General features: G+C 39.4%; 1 protein-coding gene across 1 annotated transcript in view; it reads right to left on the minus strand.

The window, feature by feature from the left end:
• Positions 1-10173: 10173 nt before the first annotated feature.
• The window catches only part of LOC145237173 (coronin-7-like), a 61023-nt gene continuing 58223 nt past the window's right edge, over positions 10174-12973 (minus strand). The window contains exons 20-23 of the mRNA XM_080099941.1: positions 12436-12571; positions 11808-11899; positions 11504-11587; positions 10174-10640 (exon numbers count right to left, since the gene is read on the minus strand). Of these exons, the coding sequence (XP_079956067.1) occupies positions 10629-10640; positions 11504-11587; positions 11808-11899; positions 12436-12571 (324 nt within the window). The 3' untranslated portion in view covers positions 10174-10628. The remainder of the gene's footprint in view (positions 10641-11503; positions 11588-11807; positions 11900-12435; positions 12572-12973) is intronic.

Here is a 12973-nt window from a genome sequence, read left to right on the forward strand (position 1 = left end):
AATATTCCGACGAAAACCCACCGAAAACCGGATTTTTCTTCGATTTTTTGAGCCCCAAAAATCGAAAAAACGGAAAGGCTATAGGCTTAGGTTTTTTCAAAAATCGGGTGAAAATTTTCGATTTTCAAAACCGGTTCAAACCGGTTTGGAGGTTCGGTAGGAGGCAGAAACCGGTCAAAACCAGTTTGAAACTGGAATATTCCGGCGAAAACCCACCGAAAACCGGATTTTTCTTCGATTTTTTGAGCCCCAAAAATCGAAAAAACGGAAAGGCTATAGCCTTAGGTTTTTTCAAAAATCGAGTGAAAATTTTCGATTTTCAAAACCGGTTTAAACCGGTTTCGAGGTTCGGTAGGAGGCAGAAACCGGTCAAAACCAGTTTGAAACTGGAATATTCCGACGAAAACCCACCGAAAACCGGATTTTTCTTCGATTTTTTGAGCCCCAAAAATCGAAAAAACGGAAAGGCTATAGCCTTAGGTTTTTTCAAAAATCGGGTGAAAATTTTCGATTTTCAAAACCGGTTCAAACCGGTTTCGAGGTTCGGTAGGAGGCAGAAACCGGTCAAAACCAGTTTGAAACTGGAATATTCCGGCGAAAACCCACCGAAAACCGGAATTTTCTTCGATTTTTTGACCCCGAAAAATCGAAAAAACGGAAAGGCTATTGCCTTAGGGTTTTTTCAAAAATCGAGTGAAAATTTTCGATTTTCAAAACCGGTTTAAACCGGTTTGGAGGTTCGGTAGGAGGCAGAAACCGGTCAAAACCAATTTGAAACTGGAATATTCCGGCGAAAACCCACCGAAAACCGGATTTTTCTTCGATTTTTTGAGCCCCAAAAATCGAAAAAACGGAAAGGCTATAGTCTTAGGTTTTTTTCAAAAATCGAGTCCAAATTTTCGATTTTCAAAACCGGTTCAAACCGGTTTGGAGGTTCGGTAGGAGGCAGAAACCGGTCAAAACCAGTTTGAAACTGGAATATTCCGGCGAAAACCCACCGAAAACCGGATTTTTCTTCGATTTTTTGAGCCCCAAAAATCGAAAAAACGGAAAGGCTATAGCCTTAGGGTTTTTTCGAAAATCGGGTCAAAATTTTCGATTTTCAAAACCGGTTTCGAGGTTCGGTAGGAGGCAGAAACCGGCCAAAACCAGTTTGAAACTGGAATATTCCGACGAAAACCCACCGAAAACCGGATTTTTCTTCGATTTTTTGAGCCCCAAAAATCGAAAAAACGGAAAGGCTGTAGCCTTAGGTTTTTTCAAAAATCGAGTGAAAATTTTCGATTTTCAAAACCGGTTTGAACCGGTTTCGAGGTTCGATAGGAGGCAGAAACCGGTCAAAACCAGTTTGAAACTGGAATATTCCGACGAAAACCCACCGAAAACCGGATTTTTCTTCGATTTTTTGAGCCCCAAAAATCGAAAAAACGGAAAGGCTATAGCCTTAGGTTTTTTCAAAAATCGGGTGAAAATTTTCGATTTTCAAAACCGGTTCAAACCGGTTTCGAGGTTCGATAGGAGGCAGAAACCGGTCAAAACCAGTTTGAAACTGGAATATTCCGGCGAAAACCCACCGAAAACCGGATTTTTCTTCGATTTTTTGAGCCCCAAAAATCGAAAAAACGGAAAGGCTATAGTCTTAGGTTTTTTTCAAAAATCGGGTCAAATTTTTCGATTTTCAAAACCGGTTCAAACCGGTTTCGAGGTTCGGTAGGAGGCAGAAACCGGTCAAAACCAGTTTGAAACTGGAATATTCCGACGAAAACCCACCGAAAACCGGATTTTTCTTCGATTTTTTCAGCCCCAAAAATCGAAAAAACGGAAAGGCTATAGGCTTAGGTTTTTTCAAAAATCGAGTGAAAATTTTCGATTTTCAAAACCGGTTCAAACCGGTTTGGAGGTTCGGTAGGAGGCAGAAACCGGTCAAAACCAGTTTGAAACTGGAATATTCCGGCGAAAACCCACCGAAAACCGGATTTTTCTTCGATTTTTTGAGCCCCAAAAATCGAAAAAACGGAAAGGCTATAGCCTTAGGTTTTTTCAAAAATCGAGTGAAAATTTTCGATTTTCAAAACCGGTTTAAACCGGTTTCGAGGTTCGGTAGGAGGCAGAAACCGGTCAAAACCAGTTTGAAACTGGAATATTCCGACGAAAACCCACCGAAAACCGGATTTTTCTTCGATTTTTTGAGCCCCAAAAATCGAAAAAACGGAAAGGCTATAGCCTTAGGTTTTTTCAAAAATCGGGTGAAAATTTTCGATTTTCAAAACCGGTTCAAACCGGTTTGGAGGTTCGGTAGGAGGCAGAAACCGGTCAAAACCAGTTTGAAACTGGAATATTCCGGCGAAAACCCACCGAAAACCGGAATTTTCTTCGATTTTTTGACCCCGAAAAATCGAAAAAACGGAAAGGCTATAGCCTTAGGGTTTTTTCAAAAATCGAGTGAAAATTTTCGATTTTCAAAACCGGTTTAAACCGGTTTGGAGGTTCGGTAGGAGGCAGAAACCGGTCAAAACCAATTTGAAACTGGAATATTCCGGCGAAAACCCACCGAAAACCGGATTTTTCTTCGATTTTTTGAGCCCCAAAAATCGAAAAAACGGAAAGGCTATAGTCTTAGGTTTTTTTCAAAAATCGGGTGAAAATTTTCGATTTTCAAAACCGGTTCAAACCGGTTTGGAGGTTCGGTAGGAGGCAGAAACCGGTCAAAACCAGTTTGAAACTGGAATATTCCGGCGAAAACCCACCGAAAACCGGATTTTTCTTCGATTTTTTGAGCCCCAAAAATCGAAAAAACGGAAAGGCTATAGCCTTAGGGTTTTTTCGAAAATCGGGTCAAAATTTTCGATTTTCAAAACCGGTTTCGAGGTTCGGTAGGAGGCAGAAACCGGCCAAAACCAGTTTGAAACTGGAATATTCCGACGAAAACCCACCGAAAACCGGATTTTTCTTCGATTTTTTGAGCCCCAAAAATCGAAAAAACGGAAAGGCTGTAGCCTTAGGTTTTTTCAAAAATCGAGTGAAAATTTTCGATTTTCAAAACCGGTTTAAACCGGTTTCGAGGTTCGGTAGGAGGCAGAAACCGGTCAAAGACAGTTTGAAACTGGAATATTCCGACGAAAACCCACCGAAAACCGGATTTTTCTTCGATTTTTTGAGCCCCAAAAATCGAAAAAACGGAAAGGCTATAGCCTTAGGGTTTTTTCGAAAATCGGGTCAAAATTTTCGATTTTCAAAACCGGTTCAAACCGGTTTCGAGGTTCGGTAGGAGGCAGAAACCGGTCAAAACCAGTTTGAAACTGGAATATTCCGACGAAAACCCACCGAAAACCGGATTTTTCTTCGATTTTTTGAGCCCCAAAAATCGAAAAAACGGAAAGGCTATAGCCTTAGGTTTTTTCAAAAATCGAGTGAAAATTTTCGATTTTCAAAACCGGTTTAAACCGGTTTCGAGGTTCGGTAGGAGGCAGAAACCGGTCAAAGACAGTTTGAAACTGGAATATTCCGACGAAAACCCACCGAAAACCGGATTTTTCTTCGATTTTTTGAGCCCCAAAAATCGAAAAAACGGAAAGGCTATAGCCTTAGGGTTTTTTCGAAAATCGGGTCAAAATTTTCGATTTTCAAAACCGGTTCAAACCGGTTTCGAGGTTCGGTAGGAGGCAGAAACCGGTCAAAACCAGTTTGAAACTGGAATATTCCGACGAAAACCCACCGAAAACCGGATTTTTCTTCGATTTTTTGAGCCCCAAAAATCGAAAAAACGGAAAGGCTATAGCCTTAGGTTTTTTCAAAAATCGGGTGAAAATTTTCGATTTTCAAAACCGGTTCAAACCGGTTTCGAGGTTCGGTAGGAGGCAGAAACCGGTCAAAACCAGTTTGAAACTGGAATATTCCGGCGAAAACCCACCGAAAACCGGATTTTTCTTCGATTTTTTGAGCCCCAAAAATCGAAAAAACGGAAAGGCTATAGTCTTAGGTTTTTTTCAAAAATCGGGTCAAATTTTTCGATTTTCAAAACCGGTTCAAACCGGTTTCGAGGTTCGGTAGGAGGCAGAAACCGGTCAAAACCAGTTTGAAACTGGAATATTCCGACGAAAACCCACCGAAAACCGGATTTTTCTTCGATTTTTTGAGCCCCAAAAATCGAAAAAACGGAAAGGCTATAGGCTTAGGTTTTTTCAAAAATCGGGTGAAAATTTTCGATTTTCAAAACCGGTTCAAACCGGTTTGGAGGTTCGGTAGGAGGCAGAAACCGGTCAAAACCAGTTTGAAACTGGAATATTCCGGCGAAAACCCACCGAAAACCGGATTTTTCTTCGATTTTTTGAGCCCCAAAAATCGAAAAAACGGAAAGGCTATAGCCTTAGGTTTTTTCAAAAATCGAGTGAAAATTTTCGATTTTCAAAACCGGTTTAAACCGGTTTCGAGGTTCGGTAGGAGGCAGAAACCGGTCAAAACCAGTTTGAAACTGGAATATTCCGACGAAAACCCACCGAAAACCGGATTTTTCTTCGATTTTTTGAGCCCCAAAAATCGAAAAAACGGAAAGGCTATAGCCTTAGGTTTTTTCAAAAATCGGGTGAAAATTTTCGATTTTCAAAACCGGTTCAAACCGGTTTCGAGGTTCGGTAGGAGGCAGAAACCGGTCAAAACCAGTTTGAAACTGGAATATTCCGGCGAAAACCCACCGAAAACCGGAATTTTCTTCGATTTTTTGACCCCGAAAAATCGAAAAAACGGAAAGGCTATTGCCTTAGGGTTTTTTCAAAAATCGAGTGAAAATTTTCGATTTTCAAAACCGGTTTAAACCGGTTTGGAGGTTCGGTAGGAGGCAGAAACCGGTCAAAACCAATTTGAAACTGGAATATTCCGGCGAAAACCCACCGAAAACCGGATTTTTCTTCGATTTTTTGAGCCCCAAAAATCGAAAAAACGGAAAGGCTATAGTCTTAGGTTTTTTTCAAAAATCGAGTCCAAATTTTCGATTTTCAAAACCGGTTCAAACCGGTTTGGAGGTTCGGTAGGAGGCAGAAACCGGTCAAAACCAGTTTGAAACTGGAATATTCCGGCGAAAACCCACCGAAAACCGGATTTTTCTTCGATTTTTTGAGCCCCAAAAATCGAAAAAACGGAAAGGCTATAGCCTTAGGGTTTTTTCGAAAATCGGGTCAAAATTTTCGATTTTCAAAACCGGTTTCGAGGTTCGGTAGGAGGCAGAAACCGGCCAAAACCAGTTTGAAACTGGAATATTCCGACGAAAACCCACCGAAAACCGGATTTTTCTTCGATTTTTTGAGCCCCAAAAATCGAAAAAACGGAAAGGCTGTAGCCTTAGGTTTTTTCAAAAATCGAGTGAAAATTTTCGATTTTCAAAACCGGTTTGAACCGGTTTCGAGGTTCGATAGGAGGCAGAAACCGGTCAAAACCAGTTTGAAACTGGAATATTCCGGCGAAAACCCACCGAAAACCGGATTTTTCTTCGATTTTTTGAGCCCCAAAAATCGAAAAAACGGAAAGGCTATAGCCTTAGGTTTTTTCAAAAATCGAGTGAAAATTTTCGATTTTCAAAACCGGTTCAAACCGGTTTCGAGGTTCGGTAGGAGGCAGAAACCGGTCAAAACCAGTTTGAAACTGGAATATTCCGGCGAAAACCCACCGAAAACCGGATTTTTCTTCGATTTTTTGAGCCCCAAAAATCGAAAAAACGGAAAGGCTATAGCCTTAGGGTTTTTTCGAAAATCGGGTCAAAATTTTCGATTTTCAAAACCGGTTTCGAGGTTCGGTAGGAGGCAGAAACCGGCCAAAACCAGTTTGAAACTGGAATATTCCGACGAAAACCCACCGAAAACCGGATTTTTCTTCGATTTTTTGAGCCCCAAAAATCGAAAAAACGGAAAGGCTGTAGCCTTAGGTTTTTTCAAAAATCGAGTGAAAATTTTCGATTTTCAAAACCGGTTTGAACCGGTTTCGAGGTTCGATAGGAGGCAGAAACCGGTCAAAACCAGTTTGAAACTGGAATATTCCGACGAAAACCCACCGAAAACCGGATTTTTCTTCGATTTTTTGAGCCCCAAAAATCGAAAAAACGGAAAGGCTATAGCCTTAGGTTTTTTCAAAAATCGGGTGAAAATTTTCGATTTTCAAAACCGGTTCAAACCGGTTTCGAGGTTCGGTAGGAGGCAGAAACCGGTCAAAACCAGTTTGAAACTGGAATATTCCGGCGAAAACCCACCGAAAACCGGATTTTTCTTCGATTTTTTGAGCCCCAAAAATCGAAAAAACGGAAAGGCTATAGTCTTAGGTTTTTTTCAAAAATCGGGTCAAATTTTTCGATTTTCAAAACCGGTTCAAACCGGTTTCGAGGTTCGGTAGGAGGCAGAAACCGGTCAAAACCAGTTTGAAACTGGAATATTCCGACGAAAACCCACCGAAAACCGGATTTTTCTTCGATTTTTTGAGCCCCAAAAATCGAAAAAACGGAAAGGCTATAGGCTTAGGTTTTTTCAAAAATCGGGTGAAAATTTTCGATTTTCAAAACCGGTTCAAACCGGTTTGGAGGTTCGGTAGGAGGCAGAAACCGGTCAAAACCAGTTTGAAACTGGAATATTCCGGCGAAAACCCACCGAAAACCGGATTTTTCTTCGATTTTTTGAGCCCCAAAAATCGAAAAAACGGAAAGGCTATAGCCTTAGGTTTTTTCAAAAATCGAGTGAAAATTTTCGATTTTCAAAACCGGTTTAAACCGGTTTCGAGGTTCGGTAGGAGGCAGAAACCGGTCAAAACCAGTTTGAAACTGGAATATTCCGACGAAAACCCACCGAAAACCGGATTTTTCTTCGATTTTTTGAGCCCCAAAAATCGAAAAAACGGAAAGGCTATAGCCTTAGGTTTTTTCAAAAATCGGGTGAAAATTTTCGATTTTCAAAACCGGTTCAAACCGGTTTGGAGGTTCGGTAGGAGGCAGAAACCGGTCAAAACCAGTTTGAAACTGGAATATTCCGGCGAAAACCCACCGAAAACCGGAATTTTCTTCGATTTTTTGACCCCGAAAAATCGAAAAAACGGAAAGGCTATAGCCTTAGGGTTTTTTCAAAAATCGAGTGAAAATTTTCGATTTTCAAAACCGGTTTAAACCGGTTTGGAGGTTCGGTAGGAGGCAGAAACCGGTCAAAACCAATTTGAAACTGGAATATTCCGGCGAAAACCCACCGAAAACCGGATTTTTCTTCGATTTTTTGAGCCCCAAAAATCGAAAAAACGGAAAGGCTATAGTCTTAGGTTTTTTTCAAAAATCGGGTGAAAATTTTCGATTTTCAAAACCGGTTCAAACCGGTTTGGAGGTTCGGTAGGAGGCAGAAACCGGTCAAAACCAGTTTGAAACTGGAATATTCCGGCGAAAACCCACCGAAAACCGGATTTTTCTTCGATTTTTTGAGCCCCAAAAATCGAAAAAACGGAAAGGCTATAGCCTTAGGGTTTTTTCGAAAATCGGGTCAAAATTTTCGATTTTCAAAACCGGTTTCGAGGTTCGGTAGGAGGCAGAAACCGGCCAAAACCAGTTTGAAACTGGAATATTCCGACGAAAACCCACCGAAAACCGGATTTTTCTTCGATTTTTTGAGCCCCAAAAATCGAAAAAACGGAAAGGCTGTAGCCTTAGGTTTTTTCAAAAATCGAGTGAAAATTTTCGATTTTCAAAACCGGTTTGAACCGGTTTCGAGGTTCGATAGGAGGCAGAAACCGGTCAAAACCAGTTTGAAACTGGAATATTCCGGCGAAAACCCACCGAAAACCGGATTTTTCTTCGATTTTTTGAGCCCCAAAAATCGAAAAAACGGAAAGGCTATAGCCTTAGGTTTTTTCAAAAATCGAGTGAAAATTTTCGATTTTCAAAACCGGTTCAAACCGGTTTCGAGGTTCGGTAGGAGGCAGAAACCGGTCAAAACCAGTTTGAAACTGGAATATTCCGGCGAAAACCCACCGAAAACCGGATTTTTCTTCGATTTTTTGAGCCCCAAAAATCGAAAAAACGGAAAGGCTATTGCCTTAGGGTTTTTTCAAAAATCGGTTTAAAATTTTCGATTTTCAAAACCGGTTTCGAGGTTCGGTAGGAGGCAGAAACCGGCCAAAACCAGTTTGAAACTGGAATATTCCGACGAAAACCCACCGAAAACCGGATTTTTCTTCGATTTTTTGAGCCCCAAAAAGCCTTAGGTTTTTTCAAAAATCGAGTGAAAATTTTCGATTTTCAAAACCGGTTCAAACCGGTTTGGAGGTTCGGTAGGAGGCAGAAACCGGTCAAAACCAGTTTGAAACTGGAATATTCCGGCGAAAACCCACCGAAAACCGGATTTTTCTTCGATTTTTTGAGCCCCAAAAATCGAAAAAACGGAAAGGCTATAGTCTTAGGTTTTTTTCAAAAATCGGGTCAAATTTTTCGATTTTCAAAACCGGTTCAAACCGGTTTGGAGGTTCGGTAGGAGGCAGAAACCGGCCAAAACCAGTTTGAAACTGGAATATTCCGACGAAAACCCACCGAAAACCGGATGTTTCTTCGATTTTTTGACCCCTAAAAAGCCTTAAGGTTTTTTCAAAAATCGGGTCAAAATTTTCGATTTTCAAAACCGATTTGGAGGTTCGGTAGGTGGCAGAAACCTGTTAAAACCAGTTTGAAACTGGAATATTCCGGCGAAAACCCACCGAAAACCGGATTTTTCTTCGATTTTTTGACCCCTAAAAAGCCTTAGGGTTTTTTCAAAAATCGGGTGAAAATTTTCTATTTTTTAACCGGTTTGGACGTTCGGTAGGAGGCAGAAACCGGTCAAAACCAGTTTGAAACTGGAATATTCCGGCGAAAACCCACCGAAAACCGGATTTTTCTTCGATTTTTTGACCCCGAAAAATCGAAAAAACGGAAAGGCTATAGGCTTAGGTTTTTTCAAAAATCGAGTGAAAATTTTAGGTTTTTTTCAAAAATCGAGTGAAAATTTTCGATTTTTGAAAATGGTTTGAACCGGTTTGGACGTTCGGTAGGAGGCAGAAACCGGTTGAAACAGTTTGAAACTGGAATATTCCGGCGAAAACCCACCGAAAACCGGATTTTTCTTCGATTTTTTGACCCCTAAAAAGCCTTAGGGTTTTTTCAAAAATCGGGTCAAAATTTTCGATTTTCAAAACCGGTTCAAACCGGTTTGGAGGTTCGGTAGGAGGCAGAAACCGGTCAAAACCAGTTTGAAACTGGAATATTCCGGCGAAAACCCACCGAAAACCGGATTTTTCTTCGATTTTTTGACCCCGAAAAATCGAAAAAACGGAAAGGATATAGGCTTAGGTTTTTTCAAAAATCGAGTGAAAATTTTAGGTTTTTTTCAAAAATCGAGTGAAAATTTTCGATTTTTGAAAATGGTTTGAACCGGTTTGGACGTTCGGTAGGAGGCAGAAACCGGTTGAAACAGTTTGAAACTGGAATATTCCGGCGAAAACCCACCGAAAACCGGATTTTTTTTCGATTTTTTGACCCCTAAAAAGCCTTAGGGTTTTTTCAAAAATCGGGTCAAAATTTTCGATTTTCAAAACCGGTTCAAACCGGTTTCGAGGTTCGGTAGGAGGCAGAAACCGGTCAAAACCAGTTTGAAACTGGAATATTCCGACGAAAACGGAATTTTTCTTGGATTTTTTTGAGCCCAAAAAATCGCATATCCCGTTTTTTTTTTTTTTTTTGATAATCAGTTCAATATTTCATGTATTCTATTACGGTTTAAGCCGATTTCTTTTTCCGTGGTTTGTCGGTTCTCCCTTCTTTCGATCGACCAAACAAGAATTTTGGAAAGTCAAAGTTTTATTCAGTTTGGCAAACGTTCTGAAGCGTTTGTTTTTTTGTTTTTGGCTCGTCGAAATCCGATTTGGGAGGTCGTTAACTGCTTATATGCTGTTCCTTCAAAATCGCAAATGTTGTGACAATACACCAACTTGACAAGAGACAAATTTTTTGAAATATTCTTGTTTGCAGTGGAACATATTATGGATGAAAGTTAATTAAGTGCGCTGTTCTCTGATCTAACACAAGATACAAAAAACTGCATGCCAAAAATATACATGTTGACCTACATATTATGAATATAATGTATGATACTGAAAGACAAATGCTGTACGTAAATAATATCTGCTTGATAAAAAACAGCCACAAGTTAACGTATATTTTCAGTGGGCGCTGTACAATCAATGTTGGTTTCACTAAAATCCATCGACAAAAAACGCTTTTGTAAATTTCAAATCCTAAAAATAGTTTTGTGGGATTTCTTGATGTAATTAGGTATAAGCTCACAATTCACGGTTTTAAAAATTCTAACAAGAAAGTCAAAAAGGAGTCTTGAATGAATTTCTACCCCATTTGGTAAACGTTTCATCAAATAAACTGATTATATACAGAGGAATAAGCCCCAAAGGATATCAACAATCGCCGCACAAAACCACAAGAATCATGCCACATACTAAATATATATTGATCGCTACGTTTGTATTGCACTACAAATGTTTGGTCAGCTCTCTGATCTTGAATGAATAATATTTGGCAGCAAAAATTCCTAATAAGCCAAAGCATCGCGGCCAGGACTCTTCATAAAACCTCAATAGTCGTCCTAAAACAAAAACAGTACATTTAGATGCTAAATTTTGTCGTTCATTGGTTAGTAGTACAATCTTGGATTACAGGCAAAAGGTCGCCAACTACATTCACTTTGCGCTCTAAATGTTGAAAACTAAACCACTAAAACTTGTCAAGCATTTTGTGCCTAGAAAAGTCAGATCAGCCCATTTTTGTGATTGCCCGATGCAGTGGTTTTTCACATTGTATTACCCAGTACCCTTTAATATTTTTGTGCTTTCTAACCCCTTACAACAGATGTTGCTATCAATAAATGCTTGTGCTTTAACACTAAAGCGGTTTGATATTTTGATAAGTCTGCAGACGTGAAAAGAATCGTCAGGTTAAAAACACATATGTAAAGTAGTAAGTTATTACTTAATAAAACAAAAGTGTAATGGAATGGTGGTACATATGTAATTATCATATGTAGTTTTTGTACCATACTACTGCAACTTTTGGTAAAACCCCAAGAAGCCTTTGACACTCATGCACCCCCTTAACGAGTAAAAATGATTTTCTCATGTTATTCTATTATCTTTCTTAGAAATTCTCCAATATTTCAATGAATAATCACGATGGAAATGTACCGTAGTGGGTATTATTGTATTATATGTAAGACGAACAGTGAGAGAAATCATTTATTTTTAGGGTTTGCAACTTTTTGGGGGTGAATATTGACCACGATATGTAAACAACGCAAGGAACCGGTAAGTTTACACTCGCCGTAATCACAACCCAGCAGTACGTCCTATTTCAACTTCCCCTTTTAACCTGCCGTTATCTCCTTATCTCCCACCCCCCACCATATGAATATTTATTAACTAATGTTTTCTTCAAAACCACTTATATTTTTACCCATTCATCTTCGTCGACCCCTTCCATGGTGTCCTGCTCCAACTCCTTGTCCAAATCCAACTTGTTTGACATTGCAGAGACAAGCTGTATTCAATTTTGTATAATTTGTAATAACGACACTGAATTTTGCGAAACCCAAATTACCCGTTTTTATACCCGTTTATAAGTGTCATTGGACGTTTATTTTTAACGCTCTTGAATCTCAGACGCTATAGTTACTACACAAGGTTGAAATTAGGTCACAAAATTTCGTTGCAAACTTTGCAAACAACAAACATAACACTTGTGAAACTAAATCGTAAACCTCTTCCTTCTTTTGCTCATCAGTTTTGTAAGTATCCCGATCGTAAGATTCGTATTTCCTCGCTTTCGGTGCTTCCTTGGGCGCCTCGCTCACTAATGAAATCACACAAATTAGTTGGGCACTATACAACGTTCCCTACAATTGAAATTATTTTACATAACCAATAAGTTGGAAACTTTGTAAATCGTTTTGGGTAGATCAAAAAATTTAAAGCGTAAGAGACCAGAATATCTTTTTTATACACAGATGGTAAACAACAACAAACATTGTGTAAAATTGAGTCTTTGTTTAACTTCACAGGTCATTTTTCCATAGCTTAAGTGTCTACTTACAAACCACATATGCAAATTAAGAAAAATCCTCTCCGGTTGAGAACCAGTGCATTAAAATAAATAAGCAGTGGGTATAAACAAATAACAGTCAGATACCTTATCTTATCATATTCATTTGAAGATAAGGCCACACGTATAACGTGGCTTTTGGTTTAATTGTGAAGTATAAATACAGCCATTGAAAACGTTTGCCAATTGAATTTCGCCCCATTCGTTATCAAAAGCAGTACCAACAGACATAAAACGCTTATTACTATACGGTTTACGAAAGAAATAGAAAACCCCAATGTCCTTACGTGGTTTCATATCGGACGGTCGCTGATTGACCGATGGGAGTTGGTCGTTTGAACCTTCTAACCAATCATCAGCCGTCATGGATGGTTTGTCAACGACACGAGTTTTCGGATACAAGTCGTCTTGGAAGTATTCCATCTACAAAAAACGGGACAGACTTCAAAATAACAGTCACAAAAATATGATAACAAATGCGTGAATTTAACAAAAAGTTACAAAATGCATCGAATCACTATGTAATGCACCGACTAACGATATGTAAAACGTAGTAATCAAGTGCTTCATCAAGTAGACCCGTGTTAAAATTTTCGCGTATAGGGCCTGATGTGGTTAAACCGATGGGTTTAGAGCGGTGCTCCCCAAACTATGGGTCGCGACCCAAATTTCAGTTGCCTAAAAAGTCTTTTGGAACGCCTGTTTGTTTAGCAAGAGCCATCTTATTTTATTTTCCCAATGCTTCAAACTGTTGCACAATGACAATTTCAAAACAACTTTCTTTGACGTATTAATGATTGATTTCGTTTGTGACGTCTACGTTGT

The sequence above is a fragment of the Phallusia mammillata genome, chromosome 7, assembly GCF_965637545.1.
Source record: "Phallusia mammillata chromosome 7, kaPhaMamm4.hap1.1, whole genome shotgun sequence".
Classification (NCBI taxonomy): Eukaryota; Metazoa; Chordata; class Ascidiacea; order Phlebobranchia; family Ascidiidae; genus Phallusia; species Phallusia mammillata.